This window comes from Selaginella moellendorffii, unplaced genomic scaffold (genome assembly GCF_000143415.4).
Source record: "Selaginella moellendorffii unplaced genomic scaffold, v1.0 SELMOscaffold_117, whole genome shotgun sequence".
In the NCBI taxonomy this organism is placed as follows: domain Eukaryota; kingdom Viridiplantae; phylum Streptophyta; class Lycopodiopsida; order Selaginellales; family Selaginellaceae; genus Selaginella; species Selaginella moellendorffii.
The window spans coordinates 334,525-353,920 of NW_003314378.1; the positions used below are offsets into that span (position 1 = coordinate 334,525).

At 51.1% G+C, this 19,396-nt stretch overlaps 8 protein-coding genes across 11 annotated transcripts in view; 6 read left to right on the forward strand and 2 right to left on the reverse strand.

Annotated features, from left to right (window-relative positions):
* The first annotated feature begins 42 nt into the window (after window positions 1–42).
* Window positions 43–1,899, forward strand: LOC9635489. Of its 2 annotated transcripts, none has more exons than XM_024664984.1 (3): window positions 43–653; window positions 715–833; window positions 907–1,899. In XM_024664984.1, exons 1-3 carry the CDS (start codon window positions 486–488, stop codon window positions 1,691–1,693), a joined length of 1,074 nt encoding a protein of 357 aa, XP_024520752.1. In that variant the 5' UTR covers window positions 43–485; the 3' UTR covers window positions 1,694–1,899. The 2 variants fall into 2 exon arrangements, with proteins under 2 accessions (XP_024520752.1, XP_024520753.1); XM_024664985.1 differs by having other exon boundaries at window positions 47–653; window positions 910–1,899.
* Window positions 1,899–6,148, forward strand: LOC9635490 (helicase-like transcription factor CHR28). 2 transcript variants are annotated; one of them, XM_024664980.1, is made up of 12 exons: window positions 1,899–2,535; window positions 2,600–2,672; window positions 2,732–3,219; window positions 3,272–3,349; window positions 3,400–3,474; window positions 3,539–4,382; window positions 4,435–4,565; window positions 4,624–4,845; window positions 4,901–5,401; window positions 5,458–5,667; window positions 5,725–5,858; window positions 6,032–6,148. In XM_024664980.1, the coding sequence occupies exons 1-11, from the start codon at window positions 2,296–2,298 to the stop codon at window positions 5,827–5,829; spliced, it is 2,967 nt and encodes a 988-aa protein (XP_024520748.1). In that variant the 5' UTR covers window positions 1,899–2,295; the 3' UTR covers window positions 5,830–5,858; window positions 6,032–6,148. The 2 variants fall into 2 exon arrangements, with proteins under 2 accessions (XP_024520748.1, XP_024520747.1); XM_024664979.1 differs by lacking the exon at window positions 6,032–6,148 and having other exon boundaries at window positions 5,725–5,972.
* On the reverse strand, window positions 5,975–7,516 carry LOC9635491 (serine/threonine-protein kinase 16). Its single transcript, XM_024664988.1, has 6 exons — window positions 7,226–7,516; window positions 7,013–7,155; window positions 6,813–6,956; window positions 6,566–6,754; window positions 6,361–6,485; window positions 5,975–6,282 (listed from the first exon to the last, which is right to left on the reverse strand). Exons 1-6 carry the CDS (start codon window positions 7,407–7,409, stop codon window positions 6,042–6,044), a joined length of 1,026 nt encoding a protein of 341 aa, XP_024520756.1. The 5' UTR covers window positions 7,410–7,516; the 3' UTR covers window positions 5,975–6,041.
* LOC112342728 (ABC transporter E family member 2-like) lies at window positions 7,497–10,076 on the forward strand. The gene is made up of 11 exons (XM_024664982.1): window positions 7,497–7,649; window positions 7,703–7,788; window positions 7,853–7,950; window positions 8,005–8,122; window positions 8,179–8,268; window positions 8,316–8,620; window positions 8,680–8,875; window positions 8,932–9,117; window positions 9,177–9,443; window positions 9,508–9,753; window positions 9,822–10,076. Exons 1-11 carry the CDS (start codon window positions 7,550–7,552, stop codon window positions 9,939–9,941), a joined length of 1,812 nt encoding a protein of 603 aa, XP_024520750.1. The 5' UTR covers window positions 7,497–7,549; the 3' UTR covers window positions 9,942–10,076.
* Window position 10,077: 1 nt separating this feature from the next.
* LOC9635818 (retinol dehydrogenase 11) lies at window positions 10,078–11,788 on the forward strand. Its single transcript, XM_024664986.1, has 10 exons — window positions 10,078–10,260; window positions 10,317–10,383; window positions 10,435–10,463; window positions 10,512–10,714; window positions 10,788–10,906; window positions 10,960–11,058; window positions 11,118–11,175; window positions 11,229–11,382; window positions 11,435–11,574; window positions 11,635–11,788. Exons 1-10 carry the CDS (start codon window positions 10,105–10,107, stop codon window positions 11,663–11,665), a joined length of 1,056 nt encoding a protein of 351 aa, XP_024520754.1. The 5' UTR covers window positions 10,078–10,104; the 3' UTR covers window positions 11,666–11,788.
* A 236-nt stretch (window positions 11,789–12,024) lies between these two features.
* LOC9635492 (zinc finger protein CONSTANS) lies at window positions 12,025–14,004 on the forward strand. The gene is made up of 2 exons (XM_024664983.1): window positions 12,025–13,340; window positions 13,410–14,004. Exons 1-2 carry the CDS (start codon window positions 12,420–12,422, stop codon window positions 13,743–13,745), a joined length of 1,257 nt encoding a protein of 418 aa, XP_024520751.1. The 5' UTR covers window positions 12,025–12,419; the 3' UTR covers window positions 13,746–14,004.
* LOC9635493 (C-terminal binding protein AN) lies at window positions 13,344–16,566 on the reverse strand. 2 transcript variants are annotated; one of them, XM_024664981.1, is made up of 8 exons: window positions 15,829–16,566; window positions 15,554–15,713; window positions 15,312–15,442; window positions 14,527–15,255; window positions 14,404–14,451; window positions 14,232–14,348; window positions 14,035–14,153; window positions 13,917–13,967 (listed from the first exon to the last, which is right to left on the reverse strand). In XM_024664981.1, exons 1-7 carry the CDS (start codon window positions 16,486–16,488, stop codon window positions 14,079–14,081), a joined length of 1,920 nt encoding a protein of 639 aa, XP_024520749.1. In that variant the 5' UTR covers window positions 16,489–16,566; the 3' UTR covers window positions 13,917–13,967; window positions 14,035–14,078. The 2 variants fall into 2 exon arrangements, with proteins under 2 accessions (XP_002991280.2, XP_024520749.1); XM_002991234.3 differs by having other exon boundaries at window positions 13,344–14,153.
* A 2,609-nt stretch (window positions 16,567–19,175) lies between these two features.
* The window catches only part of LOC9635819 (GPI transamidase component GPI16), a 1,630-nt gene continuing 1,409 nt past the window's right edge, over window positions 19,176–19,396 (forward strand). The window contains exon 1 of the mRNA XM_024665007.1: window positions 19,176–19,227. Within this exon, the coding sequence (XP_024520775.1) occupies window positions 19,176–19,227 (52 nt within the window). The remainder of the gene's footprint in view (window positions 19,228–19,396) is intronic.

Below are 19,396 nucleotides of genomic sequence, written 5' to 3' on the forward strand. Positions count from 1 at the left end.
GCGTTGGTGTGGACTTTTCTGAGAGAATCCAAGCTAACCGGGGGATGACGTCATGCGCGGGCCATGCCCATGCCCTTGCATGGTCGCTCCTAGGGAGAATATGCCACCCCCATTTGGTCCGCGTTTTCACACGGAACTTCTTTCCCTTTTTTCATTCCTCTAGCCTAGTGTGTGTGTGTGTGTGTTCTTCGCGCAACGCAGTAATCGCTCCACAGTTGGCACGCGCGGTGGCGGAGGGCGTGCGATCGACCATTGCAGCTTTGATTTGCGGAGGGGCAGGGATTTCAGCTTGGATCCGGGGCGGTGATGCGTCGCCGGAGCTAGGGTTTGGTGGTGGGGTGGGAATTGGCGTGGATCTCATGGCGGCGGCGCTGTAGCTGGCCATGGTGTGCTCGAATTTCGGGTTTTGGGGCGATTGCGTGCTGCGATTCGGCTCCGGGCGGGGACCTGGAAGAGGAGCGGGGAGGTAAGGGCAGCGGCGCTGCATGGGACAAGGGGGACGCGGGGAATTTTTGGCCCGGCGCTACAGGTTTTCGGAAGATCTCATGGATCTGGATGGGGACGCATCGACCTCAGGAGGAGAAGGGTACATCGTGCACTATGTTTCGAAGCTGGACACTCTTGCGGGAATTGCCATCAAGTATGGTGTGGAGGTTTGTGCTCGATGAAAACTTTGGTGTAGGAATGGAAAACTAACTAGAAAAATTCATCCAGGTTGCCGATGTCAAGCGACTGAATGGCTTGTCAACAGATCTTCAAATGTTTGCACGAAAGAGCCTTCGCATCCCATCGTCGGCAAAGCATCCTCCATCAGAGCAGTTCGCATCACACAGGTACATTTTCTCATTCTCGTTCTCGAAACCTTGAAGATAAAAACAATCTTTCTTCCTTTTTGATGCATTTTAGCAGCAGTGCGAACTCAGAGCAGCCTCGTCTCGGGAGACATTCTTTCTGCGACATCGTGCTTCCCAACAAGAGCGAGGAGCCAACGAAAGTGAGCTCCGCGATGAGCTTGATGAGAGGTTACTACGGGTTATCGACATCAAAACTCGAGGGTGAAGGAACCGAGATGGAAGTCTACAGAACAGATAATGGCTATCAATCCGAGGACGAGCCATTCACTCCGCGGGACCAGGTCTCCAACAGACCAAGAGCTCACGCTCCCACCAACTTGGCCACGGAACCAAAGCTCGCCAGCTTCAACAGCATGGTGAGCATGGCTAGAGATTTCGTGGCCCACGAAGTAGAAAAGGCGAGGGAGCGTGTCGCGGTGCGGCGGCGTCCCAAAGGTGAAGCTCTAGCGGCCGAGGATCATAGTGCTAAGCAGCAACTTCTTGGTGACAGGACAAACTACGCAGTGAGAAGCAGCGTTCCAAGGCCGAAAGCTTCTAGACTAGGACTAGAGGTAGAGGTGGATTGCCCGGCTGGTCGAGCCGTGGTCTTCAACTCCGGGGGCGAAGCTGGGAATGGGAAAGGCCTACGCAGTGGCAAAGTAGTGGAAGAGCTCATCTTCAAGCTCAAGAAGTCGCCCAGCGCTCCAAACTTCCAGGACGAGAAGCCTCCGCCGTCTTCCATGCTCAAGAATGGAAGCAAAGGAGATCTAGCGAGTTGGAGCCAGGCACAGATCCAGAGCAGTGTGACGATACCATTGCTGGACAGCTTCACGAGGCGCAGCAAGGCTGCATTAGACTGAATAGAAAGGATCCGGTTTTGGATCGAGCAGAGCAGCGACACCATTCTTTGATCGAGGACGCAGCAAGAGGGATCCGATGGAAGTGAGAACGAGAAGAAAGAGGAGTTTTTGGGCTGCAAGACTCGCACGAATAAGTATCTTCGCTAGAAGTGACCAGATAGAAGAAATTCATAGTGTTTGTAATATACGAGGTAGAAACTAGGAAATTCTTTCATTCACGCACGACCGTCGATTGGCGGGGGCGTTACGATCCGGAATGGCATTGGCGAGGCAAAATATCGTGGGCCAATGTCTGGCATTATTTTAATCTTAGCCTGGCTTTACTGGTAAAAGGAAATGCCCGGCGCTTGTATCTTCCTTTAAAACCATGACCTTGTGTGGCGAGCAAGCTTTTTAGGGTTGGCAGTGTGGAGATAGGAATTAGGGATTTTAGCGGCAGGCGATGCATGGCGCGGAGGTAGGCGCTGTGGATCCTCGCGTTGGAGAGCTTGGTCGCACCGGGAGTGGAGATTTTTGAGCTGCGGCGCTGCGATTAGTGCTTGGCTGCGGGGGTTTAGGTCCGGAATTTCTTGTGCTGCTGCCAATCTCATGGTCTGCGAGGGATGACAATGTGCCAGAGGCCTGTTGGTGACCCCTGCCAAAAGCTTCTCGAGGAGAGCCGGATTTGCGCCGGAGGTATCGATCAGAGCTACACGAACCAGGAGTGGAATGCTTTTGTGGACGATGCTTGCGTCCAGCATGGCGTGCAAGGGGCCGAGTCCGTGGCTGCCCAGGCCGAGCCGGAGGCGGACATGGAGCTTGACCAGCTGTTTTGCTTGCTCAAAGAACCGGAAAAAAATCTGGTGAGTAGTTTTTAGAATTTTCTTTTCGTTCTCCAACTTAGCTTTGTTCTTTTCTTTGTGGCAGCAAGATATAGTCGGGCAGGACGAGATTCTAGCAGCGCCAGAAACTAGCCCTTTAGTACAAGCGCCACAAGAGTGTAAGTTGGCTTCTGTTTTTTTTTTTGTTTTTTCTGTTTCTGAAAAACTTGTTTTCCAGATACCCATGGAGTGTCACCTTCTTTACATGATCCCTCGTCTTCGGCAACATTCCCGTACTATCAATCCAGTGACTACGACAGGTCTAGCGGTTCAGTTATCGGGGCAGAGGGCGAGGTTTATGATCCAACGTTGAATTCCACTACTTTCACTCCAGTGTGTGAGAGCTCCTGGTCTTTTGGTAATGGTGCTGCGGCGAAGTCTGAGGTTATCGAGATTAGTGACGGTGAAGAAGATGAGGTTGGGATTGTAGGAGAGAAGCGCAAGCTGCCCCTGAGCTTCGCTTCTCAGGAGACCACTTCGAAGGCCTGGTGGTATGCTCAGGAGCAGACCAACGCCAGCGTAAAGAAAGAAGAGAACGGGAACGCTGAAGTTCTTAACTCAGATGACGAATCTGATCAACGGGACGAAAGAGGTGGAACCACCCGGAGGCATTACTCTTCAGAACCACGGGTACAGGAAGATAGAAACCTCCGAACAATCTTGCAGGTACGTTTTTAGATTGTTCATTGCGGCAGCGATTTTATTTCTTTTTCGGTAGAGGATGATCACTGTCGATGAAAAGGAAGAGGCCAGTCCAGAGGAGGGCTTGATGACAATCCCTCTTCTCAAACATCAGGTGCGACTTTTTCTTATCTTCGACCTCTTCTAAGAAGCTTTTCTATGCAGAGAATAGCTTTGGCGTGGATGGAAAAGAGTGAAAATCGTGTGGAATGTTCTGGGGGAATCCTTGCAGACGATCAGGTAGGCCTATGTGATGGTGGTCATGTTTTTCCTGATTGCTGAGCTCTTTGTTGTGTGTTCGTAGGGACTTGGTAAAACCGTGTCTACGATAGCACTTATCCTTAAAGCTCGGGCGCCAGTTTCAAAGCTAAACTTGGCCATATCGGAGACAGCACTTATTGAATCTGAGCCTGTGGATCTTGACGACGATGAGGATGGGGACAAAGACGATGACGAAAGTTCTCAAAAGCTGGATGATAGAAAGTCATCTCTAGGCAGAGGAAGAAAAACAGGTGGCACCCTTGTTATCTGCCCAACGAGTGTTTTGAGACAGTGGGCACATGAGATCAAGGCAAAGGTGACACCCGCGGCGAATCTCTCGATTTTGGTATATCATGGAAGTAGCAGGACAAGGAGTGCCGACGACCTTGCGAAGTACGACGTTGTTCTAACAACGTATCCAATCGTGAGTATGGAGGTGCCGAAGCAGCTATTGCCAGAAGAGAAAGAAGAAGATAAGAGGAATTACGATGACTACGGGCTTGGCAACTTTCGAGGATATCCGAAAAAGAAGAGCAAGCCAAAGAAGAGACTCTCGGACGAGAAGATTCCCGAGTCGGGCCCTCTAGCAAAAGTGAGCTGGTATCGAGTTGTTTTGGACGAGGCGCAAAGCATAAAAAATTCAAGGACACAAGTAGCTCGGGCTTGCTGGGGGTTGAGGGCCAAGAAGCGATGGTGTCTATCAGGTACACCAATCCAGAATGCAATTGACGATCTGTACAGCTACTTTCGCTTCCTACGCTTCGACCCGCTGGACACGTACAAGTCCTTCAGATCGGAGGTGAAGGACCCGATCACTCGAAATCCAGTTTTGGGATATAAGAAACTGCAGCTGATTCTTCAGGTGGTTATGCTTCGTCGAACAAAAGGCAAGTTTTTTGTATTTTCTATCAAATCTCTGACGACTTTTTTCTTTTTCAGCAACATTGATCGATGGACAACCAATCGTAAACTTGCCTCCGAGATTTGTTTGCCTCCAACAGGCTGAATTCAGCGAAGAGGAGCGTATATTCTATAATAGTTTGGAACTCGAGTCACGCAGACAGTTCCAGGTATGATAGTCTGGTTGTTTTGTCTGCCAACTGACTTCATGTCTATGTATGCCACCAGGTTTATGCTGAGGAGGGCACGCTTCAGAGTAACTACGTGAACATCTTGTATATGTTACTGCGGCTTCGGCAAGCGTGCGACCACCCTCTCCTTGTCAAGGAAACAAACAACGAGTCGACGGAGTTCGACGCGGTTGAAAACGTAAAGAAGTTGGCGCTGGAGAGAAGGGTGGAGCTCCAGAATACTTTGGATCGGAACAAGTCCATATGCACTATATGTGCGGTAAGTTTTTTTGTTTGCTTTCGGGGCTATGTCTAATATTTTGTGAACATTTCAGGATGTTCCCGAGTGGGCCGTTATAAGCTGGTGTGGTCACGTCTTCTGTAGGCAGTGCATCTCAGAGAAGCTAGCCACCAGCGATGATACCGAATGCCCTTTTCCAAAGTGCACCATTCAGCTCAACAGTTGCCTATTGTACAGTCTGACTGCGTTGAGGAATTGCAACCTGGGTATTGAGCCCACCACCAACAACAATAACAAGGGAAAGAAGAAAAGGCAGCCAACCGACACCAACGGATGGATCTCGTCTTCCAAGATTGAAGCGGTCATGAAGCTGCTGAAAAATCTTCCCGTAAAAAATCCTGCCGGACCAGCGCCAGACGGGACACGAAGGAGAGCTGAGACAGAAAAGGCTATTGTTTTCTCCCAGTGGACAAGTATGCTGGACTTGCTGGAGCCCCAGCTAAGGAAGGCCGATCTTCGTTTCAGCAGATTGGATGGTACAATGACTGTTGTGGAAAGGGACTCTGCGGTCACGGAATTCAACACCAATCCAGAGGTACGCAATCCTTTTTTTCTCAAAACAAACTTTGTCTGACGTCGTTTTCTTCACAGGTGTCTGTGATGATCATGTCACTCAAGGCCGCAAGCTTGGGACTCAACATGGTTGCTGCGTGTCATGTTCTTCTTCTCGATGTGTGGTGGAATCCTACAACGGAGGACCAAGCCATCGATCGAGCTCATCGTATCGGACAGACTCGTCCCGTCCACGTTTCAAGGTTTACCGTGAAGAACACCATTGAGGATCGAATTCTAGCTTTACAGGTACGAGCTTTGAATGTGAAGCTTTGGTTTAACGGTCTAACGCTCTTGTTTGCACAGGAACGAAAGAAGCAAATGGTTTCGTCGGCGTTTGGAGAGAACGAAGGGAACAATCAAAAGAGTAGGCTCACCATGGACGACATACGCTTCCTCTTCTCGGGCTGACAGACGAGAGAATAAACACAAGAAGAGAGGTACGTGAGTGAGTGAAGGCGTCCGAAATTTTGGATTTGACAATTTACCGGCCCCGAGATTTTAGCTTGTATGATACCATTTGATGAAATAGTAGGCTTATACTACACTCGCTAGAGACTCGTAAGCATGTCTTTCAATTGCTGTTTGAGAAAAGTTCTCGTTTCTTTTGCAGAAGATGGTTTCTAGAACACGGATGAGTCGACCTCTTCCGGAAACTTGGACAGCATCTTTGTGACCACGGCGATCACTGCCTCGACGTCGGGCCTGTTTGCGACTCGAGGCTCTACCATCCACGAAACGAGCTTGTGAAACGAGCGAGGATATGGCGGAGTGCTCGGCCATTTTATCTGCCCGCTCATGGACGCCAACTGTAAGCTTCCGCCGGCCTCGCCGAGAGAGTGCTCGAATGGCGAGACGCAGTACCTGAGAAGAGTAGAGACGAAGCCTCTCAATCTCAAAACTTTCGGAGAAAAAACCTACAAAGTTGGAGGAAGAACTTACATGATCGCGAAGAGTGTACAGCCGAGTGACCAAACGTCGACTCGCTCGTCAATGTCCGCGATGCTGGGACAGTCCCACAGCTCCGGTGCTCGATACGGAGCCGAGCAGTGCTCGGCGGCCCATTCCTGTGGACAAGGCAAGCTGTTCGCATTCGGTGACAAAGCTAACTTCTTCTTCTCCTCCTCTTTTTCTTTGGCTTTGTTACCTGGATGGCGAGAGCTTCCGAGCGAGACCGAACGCGTTTCCTTGCTAGAGTCGCGCTGCCAAAGTCCATCACCACTGCTTTGGGTGGATCTTGGTTGCTGGACTTGGAAAGGAGAACGTTTCCTGGCTTGACGTCGTTGTGGGAGTAAGATGGATCGTGCTTGTGCATTTGCTTCAAAGCTTGGCAGATCTGTGCAAAGAAGAAACGAGTGTGATGAAGATCGAAGAAGCCACGACTGGTTTTCTACCTGTTGGAAGATGTGAAGAACCGTGACTGCTGGGAAGAACTCGCCTCTAGATCGCATCTCCTCCAGCTGACTTTGGAGCGTTCCATCGGGATACACTGGAAACAAGAGATAGGCCTCGGTGTTCCAAGTGCCTTCTCGCGATCCCTGCTTGGATTGTTTCACGCTGAGAGCGATCTTGGATCGGAGAAAGAGAGGCAAACCTTGACGGCGATCATGGAATGCTCCAGGAGAGGCAGGAGATTGGGATGCTTGAAGAGCGACGAGACTTGGATCTCGCGCTTGACGAGCGCGAGCTGCTCCTCGGACTGGATCAGCACTTTCTTCACGGCATACAGACCGTCGTCTGGAAAGAGATCGAGCAAAATATCGGTCAATCGAGCGATCTAGCAGGGCGCGCGCGCGTGGGGACGAACCTGAGACTTGGGAGGATTGCTTGAGAGGCCGATCGCCTTGGATCTCCCGGGCGAGGTAGACGAACGCGAATCCGCCCTCGCCGAGCTGCCGCACGATCCGGAAGCGGCGCTGGTTGATCCAGATGTCGGCGGCGCCGCTGACGGCCTCATAGAGCGCATTCAGCCCCGAGAACGAGCATCCCATAGCTCATTCCTCTCACGCGAGCGCGTGGAAAATTAGGTCTAGATCGAAGATCATCATCGTTGGTTCGTATAAACCCTAGAATCTAGGGCTCCAGTTGAGGTGTGCCTCCAGCCGCCCAAGCCGCGGTGAGGGGGGGCGCGATGGATCGCCTCACTAGGATCGCGATTGTCAGCTCCGATCGTTGCAAACCCAAGAAGTGCCGGCAGGAGTGCAAGAAGAGCTGCCCCGTGGTGAAAACAGGCAAGGTTTACTTCTCTCGCGCTAGATCTGCGATGGCCTAATTCGAATTCCAGGGAAGCTGTGTATCGAGGTCTCGTCCGCATCGAAGATCGCATTTATTTCGGAGGAGCTGTGCATCGGTTGTGGTATTTGCGTGAAGGTCGGTGCAAGCTTCTATTTTTTCGTGGGCTTTTATGGTTCTTAGTTGTTGTGGTGTGTGACAGAAATGTCCCTTTGAAGCGATACAGATCATCAATCTTCCCAAGGACCTTGATAAAGATACCACGCATCGATACGGAGCAAACACTTTCAAGCTCCACAGGTTTGCTTGTTTCCCAGATGCGTTGTGGTGATGACTTGTAGTTCACGTAAACAGGCTGCCTGTTCCAAGGCCAGGCCAGGTCTTGGGTCTTGTTGGCACGAACGGTATCGGGAAATCTACTGCGCTGAAAGTTCTTGCTGGAAAACTCAAGCCCAACCTTGGGAAGTTTGCGGTACTTCCGATTTTTTATTTATTTATTTTCTTGTTCATGACATTGTTCTGTTGTAGAATCCGCCGGACTGGCAAGAGATCTTGACATACTTCCGAGGATCCGAGCTACAGAACTACTTCACTCGTATTCTAGAAGATCACCTGAAGGTAAGGAAAGTTAGAGTTCACTCCATCACTTAAACCTTCTGCCTCAGGCCATCATCAAACCACAATACGTCGATCATATTCCCAAAGCAGTCAAGGGCAACGTCGGGGAAGTTCTCTCGCAGAAGGACGAAAAGGATCTGAAAACGGATCTGTGCCATGATCTGGATCTAAATAACGTCTTGGACCGAGATGTCGGGGATCTGTCCGGTGGGGAGCTCCAACGTTTCGCTATTGCCGTGGTGGCCGTGCAGAATGCTGAGATTTACATGTTTGACGAGCCATCCAGCTATCTCGATGTCAAGCAGAGGTTGAAAGCTGCTCAGGTCGTTCGATCCCTTCTGAGGCCAAATAGGTAAGAGTTCTTCTTTTCTTTCTTGGTTTTTCCACTCAACCTTTCTGATTTTTCGACAGCTATGTGATCGTTGTGGAGCATGACTTGAGCGTGCTAGACTACCTGTCCGACTTCATCTGCTGCCTCTACGGGAAACCAGGTGCTTATGGTGTTGTGACGCTTCCATTCTCCGTGAGAGAAGGTATCAACATTTTTCTCGCTGGATTCGTTCCCACGGAAAATCTGAGGTTCCGTGATGAGTCACTCACTTTCAAGGTATGAATCAGTCTTGCAAACTCTATCTGCTTAAGGCGTTTTCATTCATATGTAAGGTTGCTGAGAGTGCTCAAGAAAGCGTTGAGGAAGTCCAGACGTACGCTCGGTACAAGTATCCGTCTATGTCGAAGACTCAAGGAGGCTTCAAGCTTCAAATCAAGGAGGGCGAGTTCACGGACTCGCAAATCATCGTGATGCTTGGGGAGAATGGAACTGGGAAGACGACGTTCATAAGGATGCTAGTATGTGTTTAGAAACTTTTCACTCTTTCCCGCAAGTTCATGATATTGTCTTCTACCAGGCTGGTTTGCTGAAACCTGACGAAGTGGATGACTCCGTTGACATTCCGGAGTTCAACGTCTCGTACAAGCCACAAAAGATCAGTCCCAAGTTCCAGTCGACAGTGCGGCATCTTCTTCACTCGAAAATCCGGGACTCGTACATGCATCCTCAATTCAACACGGACGTGATGAAGCCGCTCCAGATCGAAGCGCTCATGGATCAGGATGTTGTCAACTTATCCGGTGGAGAGCTCCAGCGCGTTGCGCTCTGCCTTTGCCTTGGAAAGGTACTACTCCTTCCTTCACATTTCTTTCTTTCCAATGGATCTTAACACATGCTTGCATTTGCAGCCTGCTGATATCTACCTTATCGACGAGCCCAGCGCTTACTTGGACTCCGAGCAGCGTATTGTGGCATCCAAGGTGATCAAGCGATTCATCCTCCACGCCAAGAAGACCGCCTTCGTGGTGGAGCACGACTTTATCATGGCGACATACTTGGCGGACAGGGTCATCGTCTACGAGGGGAGGCCATCGGTGGATTGCATTGCCAATCCGCCCCAGAGTCTCCTCACAGGAATGAATCTCTTCCTCTCTGTGAGTAGCTTCTTTTCTTTTTTTCTTTTCGTTTTCTCCATGGATCTTACGTTTGTTTCGCTTTGCAGCACCTGGACATCACCTTCCGGCGAGACCCCACGAACTTCAGGCCTCGCATCAACAAGCTCGACTCCACCAAAGATCGAGAGCAAAAGGCCGCGGGATCCTACTACTATCTCGACGATTGAGCAAGAGATATCGTCAGCGATCTCTCCTTTTGCGCAAGTTTTGTATCAGTAGCAATGTAGAGTACTCATATCTAAGTTCTAAGCTGTGATCGCGCTCGTGAGTAACTTCTTCGTAATAAAATGATATATTACAAATATTAGGGCATGGTTGGATCGCGAGAGGATGGTGCTCGAGCTATGGCGCATGGGCGTTGTGTGGACGCTCGTTCTGCTATGCGCGTATTTCAGGCTCTTGTTCCGGCTGGTGTTTGGTCGCGCCGCCATTTATCCTCGCTGCGCGCCCGCCTCGCATTGCGCTCGAGCTTGCATCGTCACTGGGGTATGTTTCTCTCTTTCGTTTTGATCCTCTTTAGCTTCAAGTGATGTTCTTCTCAGGCTTCGTCGGGGATTGGGAAGGCAACCGCAGAGATCCTGGCTCTCGAAGGCTATCACGTAGTTCTAGGTAGCAGCAAGCTTTCTCTTCCTTTTGCTTCGCTTCTTATTCTTTGATCAGCTGGAAGATCACTAGCCAACCTTGAGAAGGTATGCCTACATTCTCTTATTCCATCGCTCACTTGGGAGTTCTCTTAGGCTGCGAAGGAGCTACACAAGACGCATGAAGATCTTTTGCTCTATCCCATGGAGCTCGACCTGTGCTCAGTGCCATCAATACTGAGGTTCGTGAAATCGGTGGAGGAGTGGCTGGGAGCTACACAAGTCTCGCTCCAGCTGCTCGTCAACAATGCGGGGATTTTTGCCGCGACTCCGCAATGCACGAGCGATGGATACGATCGGTAACAAACTTTCTCCCTCTTTCTTTTCTTTCTTTCGTTCTCTCACTTCTCGTTTTATCTTTTTGCATTGCAGGGTGGTCATGACGAACTATCTGGGGCCTTACATACTCACGCAATTGCTTCTTCCGAAGCTTCAAAATTCCTCGCATACGGCACGTATTGTGAATGTCGTTTCTTTCACGCACAGATCCTGTGAGTACATTCTTGCGCAAACGCTCTCTTGTGCGCTGAACTTCGCTTTGCAGCGCGAAAGCTTCCTTCAGACTTTTGGAAGATGCTGGGAAAGAAAAAGCTGGACGACGAGGACAACTATAGAATGGCAATGACTTACGAGGTTTCGAAACGTAAGCTCCTTGCTAACATGATACTTGGTTCTTCCGCTTCTGATTCACCATATGTGTAGTTTATGAACTTTTGTGGACATATCAGCTCCATCGGAAGTACTTGCGAGTTTCAGTCATGTAAGATCCAGGTCATCTTTGTCTAGCGTTGAGTTTCTTGTTCATTTCTACAGGGCAGCTGATCCGGGGGTAGTCGAGACGAAAATCCTGAGAGAGCTGCCGTGGTGGCTTGTCCAGTTCGCGTTCATGATGCTAAAAGGAGTGTTTTTGCTACAATCGCCACGGTGCGGAGCGAGAGCCGTGGTTGATGCCGCTCTAGCTCCCATGGTAAATCCAAATCCTCATCGCCACCCTTCTAAATCCCCTTCACAACTCGCAGGAAGTCTCTGGGAAGTATTTCTTCGGTGGAAACGGCTTCACGCTCCCTTCATCGGCGCTGTCCCGCGACGAGAAACTGGCCAAGCGGCTATGGAGCCTCACAGAGGAGGCCTACGCGGCAACCATGGAACGCTACACAGCGTAAGTCGGTTCATTCACATCTCAAACTCTAAAAACTTGTGATCTTTGTTTCGTTCCCAGACCATCCTCAAATTTGTTTCGTAGGAGGTAAGAGTCTCGAAGAAAATCAAAGAGCATCGTCAAGAAATCAAAGAGCATTGTCAAGAAATCCAAGTTCATCGTCAAGAAATCAGGCTCAAAGAGCATTGTCAAGACAATTGGCTCGTTTTTTTTTTCTTCTTCTTTTTCTTTGCCACTAGATTGCGTACTGGAGGTTTTTTGGCTCGCCAACTTTACTGAGAGTGGACAAATATGTGGCTCTTGGCCAAGCCGTGCGCACTGGTCACTGTCACCGCCACCTTGGCACCGACGTGGCACAAAGTGTGGACACTGGATCACGAGCTGCCCGGCGAAGCGCGCCAGCGTGGAGGCGCCAGTGGGAAAGATAAAGATTGACAGGCGCCCATTGCTAGCCACGTGTGCGTAGCCTTCCACGTGGCGATAAAGGCTTGGTTGTTGCTGACCCATCCTATCTACACTGGGGGGCGTATATTCGCGAGGCGAGAAATGGCTATGGAGGTTCCATCTAGTTCTTCCAGTCAATCCATAGCGCGCTCTGCCCTTTGGCGCTGACACTCGCGATTGGATCGTCAGGTACTGGTTGGATCGGTGATGGATTAGCGGCTTAGCTGAGCGGCACAAGGCAGATTTCTTGGTTCTTTGGATCACGATCGAGGATTCCAGCGAAATATCGGAGAATCGATCGCCAAATCTTGGTATCGACGGCCATTTCCATCGAATCGATCGATATTTCGGCCAAATCTTGCGGCATCGACGGCCATTTCCACGAATCGATCGATCCAGCAATGACGAAGCCATGCGATGCGTGCCAGTCGGGGAATGCAGTGATCTACTGCCGGGCGGACGCGGCCTTCCTGTGCTGTTCTTGCGACAACAAGGTCCACTGCGCCAACAAGCTCGCGTCGCGACACGAGCGCGTCCTCGTCTGCGAGGTCTGCGAGCACGCCCCGGCGGCGGTCACCTGCAAGGCGGACGCGGCGGCGCTGTGCGTCACCTGCGACAGCGATATCCACTCCGCCAATCCCCTCGCCCGCCGCCACGAGCGCGTGCCAATCACGCCCTTCGTCGACTCTAGCGACGGCGGCGCCGCTCCTCCTCCAGCTCCGCCAATCCTCCACGACACCGGCAACGCGAACCACGTCAAAGCCCAGGACCACCACGACCAGCAGCAGCAATGCAGCTATCTTCTCAAGGACGAGGACGAGGACGACGAGGAGGAGAGCTCCGCTGCGGAGGCCGCGTCGTGGCTCCTCCCACAGCCCAACAATCTCGCCAAGAGCGATGGAGAGAAGCTCGGCGGCGGCGGTGGCAGTGGCGGCTCCAGCGATGGCGGCGCTGGAGACGGCGACTCCAACGATCCCGACGACTTTGCTGGCGGAGGCGATGGTGGCGGCGATGTTGGAGTGGAGAGCACCGACTTCTACTCCACTCTCAAGCCATCGGCACCTCCGCCCCTCCGGATCGAGAAGCTCCTCCTCAAGTCCCAGGCCGCGGCCAACTTCGATCTCTTCTCGGACGAGGACTCCTACTTGGACATGGACTTCCTGGGCGCGCTCCACTCGGTCACCGACAGCTTGGTTCCAATCCACACCACCGGAGGAGCTCTCCACTCCTCCTCGCCAGTGGGATCCAACGCCGACTCATACGATCTCGACGTCCACGACAAATCACCTCCACACGCCTACTGCCCCGGCCTGAGCCTCAGCGTAAGTTCTTCACAAGCTCTCTCTTTTCACGTTTTTCACGTTTATAATCTTCGCTCTTTCCTCCGCCAGGCATCCTCGATCGATGTTGGAGTCGTCCCGGACGCAAGCTTGAGCGACATCTCAACTCCCCAGAGCCGGCCGACTTCTTCGTCAGTGTTTGGCAGCGGCGAGGCGCAGGCGGCGGCGGCGCCGCTCCACCATGCCACTCCCCTCGAGCCGATCGCGCGGGAGGCCAGGGTGCTGCGCTACAGGGAAAAGCGCAAGAACAGGAAGTTTGAGAAGACGATAAGGTACGCTTCTCGCAAAGCTTACGCTGAGACCCGGCCCAGGATCAAAGGAAGGTTTGCCAAGCGAGGCGAGATGGACTCTTACGATGCCTCCTTTGGCGTTGTTCCTTCCTTTTGAGCTCTCGCCCGGAGTTTCTTCGCGTTTTAGCTCCTGAGAGTTGGAGGCTCCAGTGAGAGAGCTGCTCCAAGTTACTTGGAGAGCGGGCTCTCGTTCCACCATAGCCGAGCTCCCGGTCTACGTAAAATCTCACAGCTTGTACAGTGATCACCGGCGTGCTGCTGGAGTCCCTTTTTTCTTTGATGCGGGATTTCTTCCTGGATGAACTATAAATGTATTTCACTATCGCAAACAAATCAAAGTTACACGTTAGAAGCTCTCTCCGAGTCAAGGAGAATCAAAAGTATACCTTCACAGATAGACTTTATTTCTTGCGAGCATTGGATCAAACTCTCAGCTCAGCCACCTCGCCACGCCATCGTCCTCTCCCACGGCTGCCAGTACCTCCATTGACACGTCCATGGACACCTTTATGAGTTGTGACAGTGAGGAGTCAGTGAAAGAGAGAAAAATGAAAGAGACGCCGCGCTGGATAGCGCTACTTACCCCTCTGAATTTGCTATTCACGAGCGTACAGTCGCTCAGCTGGGACCCTTCGAGCACCCAGCTCTCCCACATATCGAAATTGTGGTTGAGGAACACGAGCTCCGATTTCTTGTTGGACTGCACGCACACATGAAAGCATTGACAGGAGATAAACATAAGTTCGGATGAGAACCTGTAGAAGCTTTCCACCAGCAGCCAGTGATCTCAAACCAAGACGATCCTGAAACCAAAGAGAAGAACATAGAAATGTGTAGTCCTATGTAAGAGAGCTATGGAAAAATGAAAAAAAACGTACTCTATTTCGTAGCACCACGAGGAACTGAGCAGCAGGATCTCTGGGAGTGACATCCGACATGACGTCCAGGCACCACCTTCGTCCGGGACCTTTCTGCCGAGCAACGTAGTAACCATTCCCAGTCACTGGACGGACAGCAACGACATAGCCTTCCTTCAGCACATCGATCGCTTGAAGGTCCTGCACGGACTCGCTAGCCGGTTTCTCCGAGCTCACGTCCGCGTCTTCGCGTCGGGCCTTGGAATCGTCGGGCGAGGTGAAACGGGAAGTTGAATTCACCGCTTGGTCTCTCCCGCTTGTGCCCCCGGGATCATCTCTTTGCAATGCCACCCAGTTAGCATCTCTCTCCGGAACTGGGAACGATTCTGGCACCTGGTGAGATTTCCGTCTCGAGCCCCTCTTCTTCGACTTCTTTCCCGATTTGTTGTACATACTGCGAGCCTCGCGGATCTCCTGTGGCGGATAAACAAGCTGCTTCCGGTGAAACTGCTGGCCGGTCTGCGAGTCTGCAATCCACTGATCGTCTTCTTTGGCACTTTCTCTCTCGAACCGCTCATGCTTCTCTTCCTGCCAGTCCTCTTCGTCCTCTGAAACAGAACTCGCAGGAATAACTCCATTGACAAGATAGGACCTCAGCAGAGAAAATGCCTTTAACCGGATTTCGTTCCACGCATCGTCACTGTAATCGGCACTCCGAGGAAGAATTAACACGTTTGACATCTCCCTGACCTGTAGAAACACGAGTCAAGTTCCAAACATGTCGCATAAAAAAACCAGGTGCTTACCCACGCTTCCAGCCATTGCGGACCTTCGACGCCATCCAAAGCGCAGCCAGCAATGATGCCGTCAATGAGAGCTTGCTTCACAGCGCAGTCGTCGAGTAGATGGCAGCTGCTTGAATTCACAATAATAGCCCCTGAGCGAAAGCACGCTGAGCTCGTCAACAAAAATTCGTGTAACACTAGAATGCGGTCATTCACGCATGGCATGCAAACGAAACCAAAAAAGAAAAAGAGAAAAAGGGTACCTGGTTTGATGTACTGCAAAGCTTCGGCGTTTATAATCTGGACGGTGTCGTTGGTGAGCGGGCAGTGAAGCGAAACCACATCACTTTGAGAAAGAAGCTCATTCAGACTTTCCACTTTGGTAGCAAACGCAGGAAAAGACTTGCGAGTCTGCTCTTTCACCTGATAGAAAATCCACAAACAAAGTTAGCAGCTCCCTCGAAAGCACCATCAAAAAAAAATCCACAACAAAGTTAGCAGCTCCCTCACAAGCACTAAGGAAAAAAAAAATTCTTACCTCTTCGGTCTCATAGTATATCACTCTCATCTTAAACGCCAGGCAGCGAACCGCAAGAGCACAGGCGGATGGCGTCCGACCAACGATCCCCATGACGAGCCCCCGGCATCTCCTCATCCCCTTGCACAGCGGCTGGATCGATCCCAGCCAGCCAGCGCTTGCAAATCCCTGAGCCGAGAGAGAATGCGTGTGCCTCAGCAATCCCAGGAGCAACGCCATGACCGTGTCGGCAATCTCCTCGCCCCTCCCACAATCCACATGAACGAGCTTGAGTCCCATCTCGGCCGCCGCGGTGGAATCCGCCGGCTTGTCAATAGATCCCAGGCAGAGAATCAGCTGCCAGGGCTGGAGCCGCCGCTGCGCCGCGCGGGGGAGATAGGCCAGGGAATGGATGATCACGGCCGCCGCAGTCTCCAGCTTGCCCTCGGCAATCTGCGCGAGGTTGAGGTGCTCCAGCGTCGCAATGCCGGCCAGAGCATCGGCATTGAGGATCTGCCAATCCTCGAGGCAATTCAGCGCGACGACGAGAGGAAGCCCAGGGATCCCCGCCGCCGCTGCCCCGGCCACTTCCTTGACGATCTTGCTGCTGTTGCCGACTGCGTAGCTCGGATTTTGCGAGGTGGCGCCATTGCCGGGGGAGCTCACATCGACCTTGGTCATTCTGGCTTGCAAATCTGGCCAATGCTCCCTCTAGGCTCTGGATTTCCCCCGCATTCTCTCCTGGATGCCAAAGCCCTAGCTAGCCCTAGCCCTAAAACTTGGCATTTATGAATAATCTTTATTTTATTCTACTATAGAGAATCGAGCCCGAAACGTTTGTTTAGAGAGGCCGATGTCCTAACTGACTGGTCTAAGCTGTTTTTGTGAGCTTGCGAGCCAGAATAGCGGCTACTTATTGAGCAAAATATTTGCATAAAAGTCCTTGTTGAGTGGACCCTTCGGCATCGAACCCGGGTCTTGTACAACGGTTTACCTCTACACTTACCTGATAGCCATCATCTCGGCAACCGGGTTCCCGTAATAAAAAAATCATACCATGTACTTGAACCATGTGTCTTTGCGAAATCCATTTAGATCGCCCATTATCCCGCGCATTCGTCCTGCTGGGCGTTTCGTCCCCGTCTGGTTTTAGTAGGACAGGATTTAGATGAATCGATCATCGTGGCAGCGCTCTATCGCCTCGCCGCCCACCCTCTCCCATCGCGGTTCTAAATGCTTCTCGCGAAGGAAGGAAAATTTCACAGGAGTGATTCAAACTAAAATCGAGCAGACCCTCTTGGCTCACTGAGAGTAAAACAATGCTCTCCTCGGCTGCGCCTTACCGTGTATCAGGCTTCCTCCAGGAGTTTCACAGAGTCAGCGGGAAAAGGCAGCACTGGCAGAGAGTGGCACAGGCAACAAAAGGTTTGAATAAGCTCTACATTTTTCCTCCCATTTCATTGCCACCATGGCCGCTGACTGCTGTAAAACTTCTAATGCTAGCTTTAGTATTGAACACAAGAAAGTGTAACATTAGCTTGCCATCCAGCAACTTTGCTGCTTCGTTTTCACCAAGATTGATAAAAGATAAAAACAACCATTTCCAAGCCTGAAGCCTCATGATAAATCCAGCTCAAGAAGAAAGTTTTTAACTTCCCAGGCTGTACATATTGAAAACTCTCCTCCATGGATCTAGCAAAGCGCAGCTAGATCGATTTTTAACAGCCGGAAGCTATAAGAGAAGCTGTCCCAAAGCTCCTGGGTTACCTTGTTGGCTCGCGTTTCTCTTTGTGTGGTGAATGGGAAACGCAAGCGCCTACATTGTTCTCTCGAAATACCTCTGGAGTAGTCTGGACAGAATGATTTTCTCCGAGAGCCCAGAGTGGCATCATGACGAGCTCAAGTAGTGATTTACAGCCACACCAATTATCACCACCAGTATCACCTTGATCACTTCGTTTCTCAGCCACTTGATGAGCTTTTGGTGCTTCTGCTTCCCAAGAGCGTATGGACAGATCAAATCCACGGTTTTGCATCCATGCTCGTCGATGTGAAGAAATCCCTGCATGAATGGAACAGCAACATCAAGATCTCTTCCAAAACAATCAGCAATATCACAAACCTTGTCATACTGGATCGTCAATGTTGCAATAGAAACTCGCAGAGCAATCTCCACGGCAGCAGGAGCTTTGCGATCTTCCGCTGGTGTGACTCTCATCAGTCTGAACTCCACGTTTCGGGCATCCTGTAGGTGTGGCCATACAAACAAACATACCACGGAACCATCTGGAGGATCATAATGTCATACCTGGAAACAGTCCCGGGAGCATCTTTTGCCCGAAACGAAATGACGATGGATCCCCTTGCATTCTCGCTGTCAGCCAAGGGCGAGCCCAAGACCAATCCACCGGAGCTCTCCAAGTTCAAACTCGCTGTGTGTGCCATAAAAGAGAGCCTGAAGACGACGCGAGCACCCGACTTGGAGCAGAACTGAGGCTAAAAACACGATTATCCACGAAGTTGGTGCCTGTTTCGACCAAATGCTTCGCCAAGCTCTCCTCCAGCTCCAAATGGACACTACTTGTAGTTGCAAGCGGGCACTTGCCTTCCAGCTTTGTTTGAGACAAACATCCGGCTTGCCCTCGGCAGCAATCTGCACGAGGTTGAGGTGAATCCTTCAGCGCGACAACGTAGCTCGGCTTGTGCACCTCGGTCAAATATTTATAATATCGAGAAAAGAATCGAACCAGAAACATATGGTTTGGGAGACTGAGGTCCTAACTGACTGGTCTAAGCTCTTTTAGTGAGCTGGCGAACCAGAATAATGGCTCCTTATTTAGTAAATTTTTTGCATAAAAGTCCTTGTTGAGTGGACCCTTCGGCATCGAACCCGGGTCTCGTACAACGGTTTACCTCTACACTTACCTGGTAGCCATCATCTCAGCAACCGGGTTCCAATAAAAAATATCATACCATGTAGTTAAACGGGTACCCGAGGAGATTATTCCCCGTCCCTGAGAGGCGCGAATCGGTGGTGATTCCATCCGAGCTGGCAGCGAGCGCCTCGAATGCGCCTCTTTTCTCCTGGTTCCAGTAATAAAATATCATACCATCTACTTGAACCAATATGACAATATGGGTGCATTCGAGGCCGGTGTTTCGTCTTTGGGAGAATCCCTTCCAGATTTTGGAGCTAGGAGGACAGGATCTACCGAGGGAACGATCTCGTGCTTGATTGCCATGGCCACGCTCAATCACCTTGCCTCTTCCAGGATGCTTGATGCCAGGAACAAGAAGCGAGCGGCCGGATGAAAACTCTCGTGGAAGCCTGCCAAGGAGCTCCATCGCGATTCTAAATGAAGCGCGCGATGGCACTCGCGGGCTCCCAACAGGCTTGTGCCTACGGTCCTGTGGCTATACGTTTTCAGCGCTAATTCTCGACAGGGAGCTCCACGAGCTTGACTACTCACATTTTAGGGCTCTTGAGATTGAGATTATTCCAGTAATATTCTTACTGTACGGTAGAACTTGGAAGAACCCTAAAGTATGGATCTTCCTTTTGCCCTTGCTTTTGTTCTTCTTCTGACCT

Coding starts and splice junctions, on each gene's coding strand:
- LOC9635489 (XM_024664984.1), top strand. CDS start 486: ATGGGACAAGGGGGACGCGGGGAATTTTTGGCCCGGCGCTACAGGTTT. Junction 654..714: donor CCATCAAGTATGGTGTGGAG/GTTTGTGCTCGA, acceptor AAATTCATCCAG/GTTGCCGATGTCAAGCGACT. Junction 834..906: donor GAGCAGTTCGCATCACACAG/GTACATTTTCTC, acceptor GATGCATTTTAG/CAGCAGTGCGAACTCAGAGC.
- LOC9635490 (XM_024664980.1), top strand. CDS start 2,296: ATGACAATGTGCCAGAGGCCTGTTGGTGACCCCTGCCAAAAGCTTCTC. Junction 2,536..2,599: donor AAGAACCGGAAAAAAATCTG/GTGAGTAGTTTT, acceptor TCTTTGTGGCAG/CAAGATATAGTCGGGCAGGA. Junction 3,350..3,399: donor TCCCTCTTCTCAAACATCAG/GTGCGACTTTTT, acceptor TTTTCTATGCAG/AGAATAGCTTTGGCGTGGAT.
- LOC9635491 (XM_024664988.1), bottom strand. CDS start 7,409: ATGGGATGCTCGTTCTCGGGGCTGAATGCGCTCTATGAGGCCGTCAGC. Junction 6,755..6,812: donor TTCTTCACATCTTCCAACAG/GTAGAAAACCAG, acceptor TTCTTTGCACAG/ATCTGCCAAGCTTTGAAGCA. Junction 6,486..6,565: donor CGGAAGCTCTCGCCATCCAG/GTAACAAAGCCA, acceptor CCTTGTCCACAG/GAATGGGCCGCCGAGCACTG.
- LOC112342728 (XM_024664982.1), top strand. CDS start 7,550: ATGGATCGCCTCACTAGGATCGCGATTGTCAGCTCCGATCGTTGCAAA. Junction 7,789..7,852: donor GTTGTGGTATTTGCGTGAAG/GTCGGTGCAAGC, acceptor GGTGTGTGACAG/AAATGTCCCTTTGAAGCGAT. Junction 8,123..8,178: donor CCAACCTTGGGAAGTTTGCG/GTACTTCCGATT, acceptor GTTCTGTTGTAG/AATCCGCCGGACTGGCAAGA.
- LOC9635818 (XM_024664986.1), top strand. CDS start 10,105: ATGGTGCTCGAGCTATGGCGCATGGGCGTTGTGTGGACGCTCGTTCTG. Junction 10,907..10,959: donor TTCTTTCACGCACAGATCCT/GTGAGTACATTC, acceptor TTCGCTTTGCAG/CGCGAAAGCTTCCTTCAGAC. Junction 11,383..11,434: donor ATGCCGCTCTAGCTCCCATG/GTAAATCCAAAT, acceptor CACAACTCGCAG/GAAGTCTCTGGGAAGTATTT.
- LOC9635492 (XM_024664983.1), top strand. CDS start 12,420: ATGACGAAGCCATGCGATGCGTGCCAGTCGGGGAATGCAGTGATCTAC. Junction 13,341..13,409: donor GCCCCGGCCTGAGCCTCAGC/GTAAGTTCTTCA, acceptor TTCCTCCGCCAG/GCATCCTCGATCGATGTTGG.
- LOC9635493 (XM_002991234.3), bottom strand. CDS start 16,488: ATGACCAAGGTCGATGTGAGCTCCCCCGGCAATGGCGCCACCTCGCAA. Junction 14,349..14,403: donor CTGGTGGAAAGCTTCTACAG/GTTCTCATCCGA, acceptor GTGTGCGTGCAG/TCCAACAAGAAATCGGAGCT. Junction 14,154..14,231: donor TGAATAGCAAATTCAGAGGG/GTAAGTAGCGCT, acceptor CAACTCATAAAG/GTGTCCATGGACGTGTCAAT.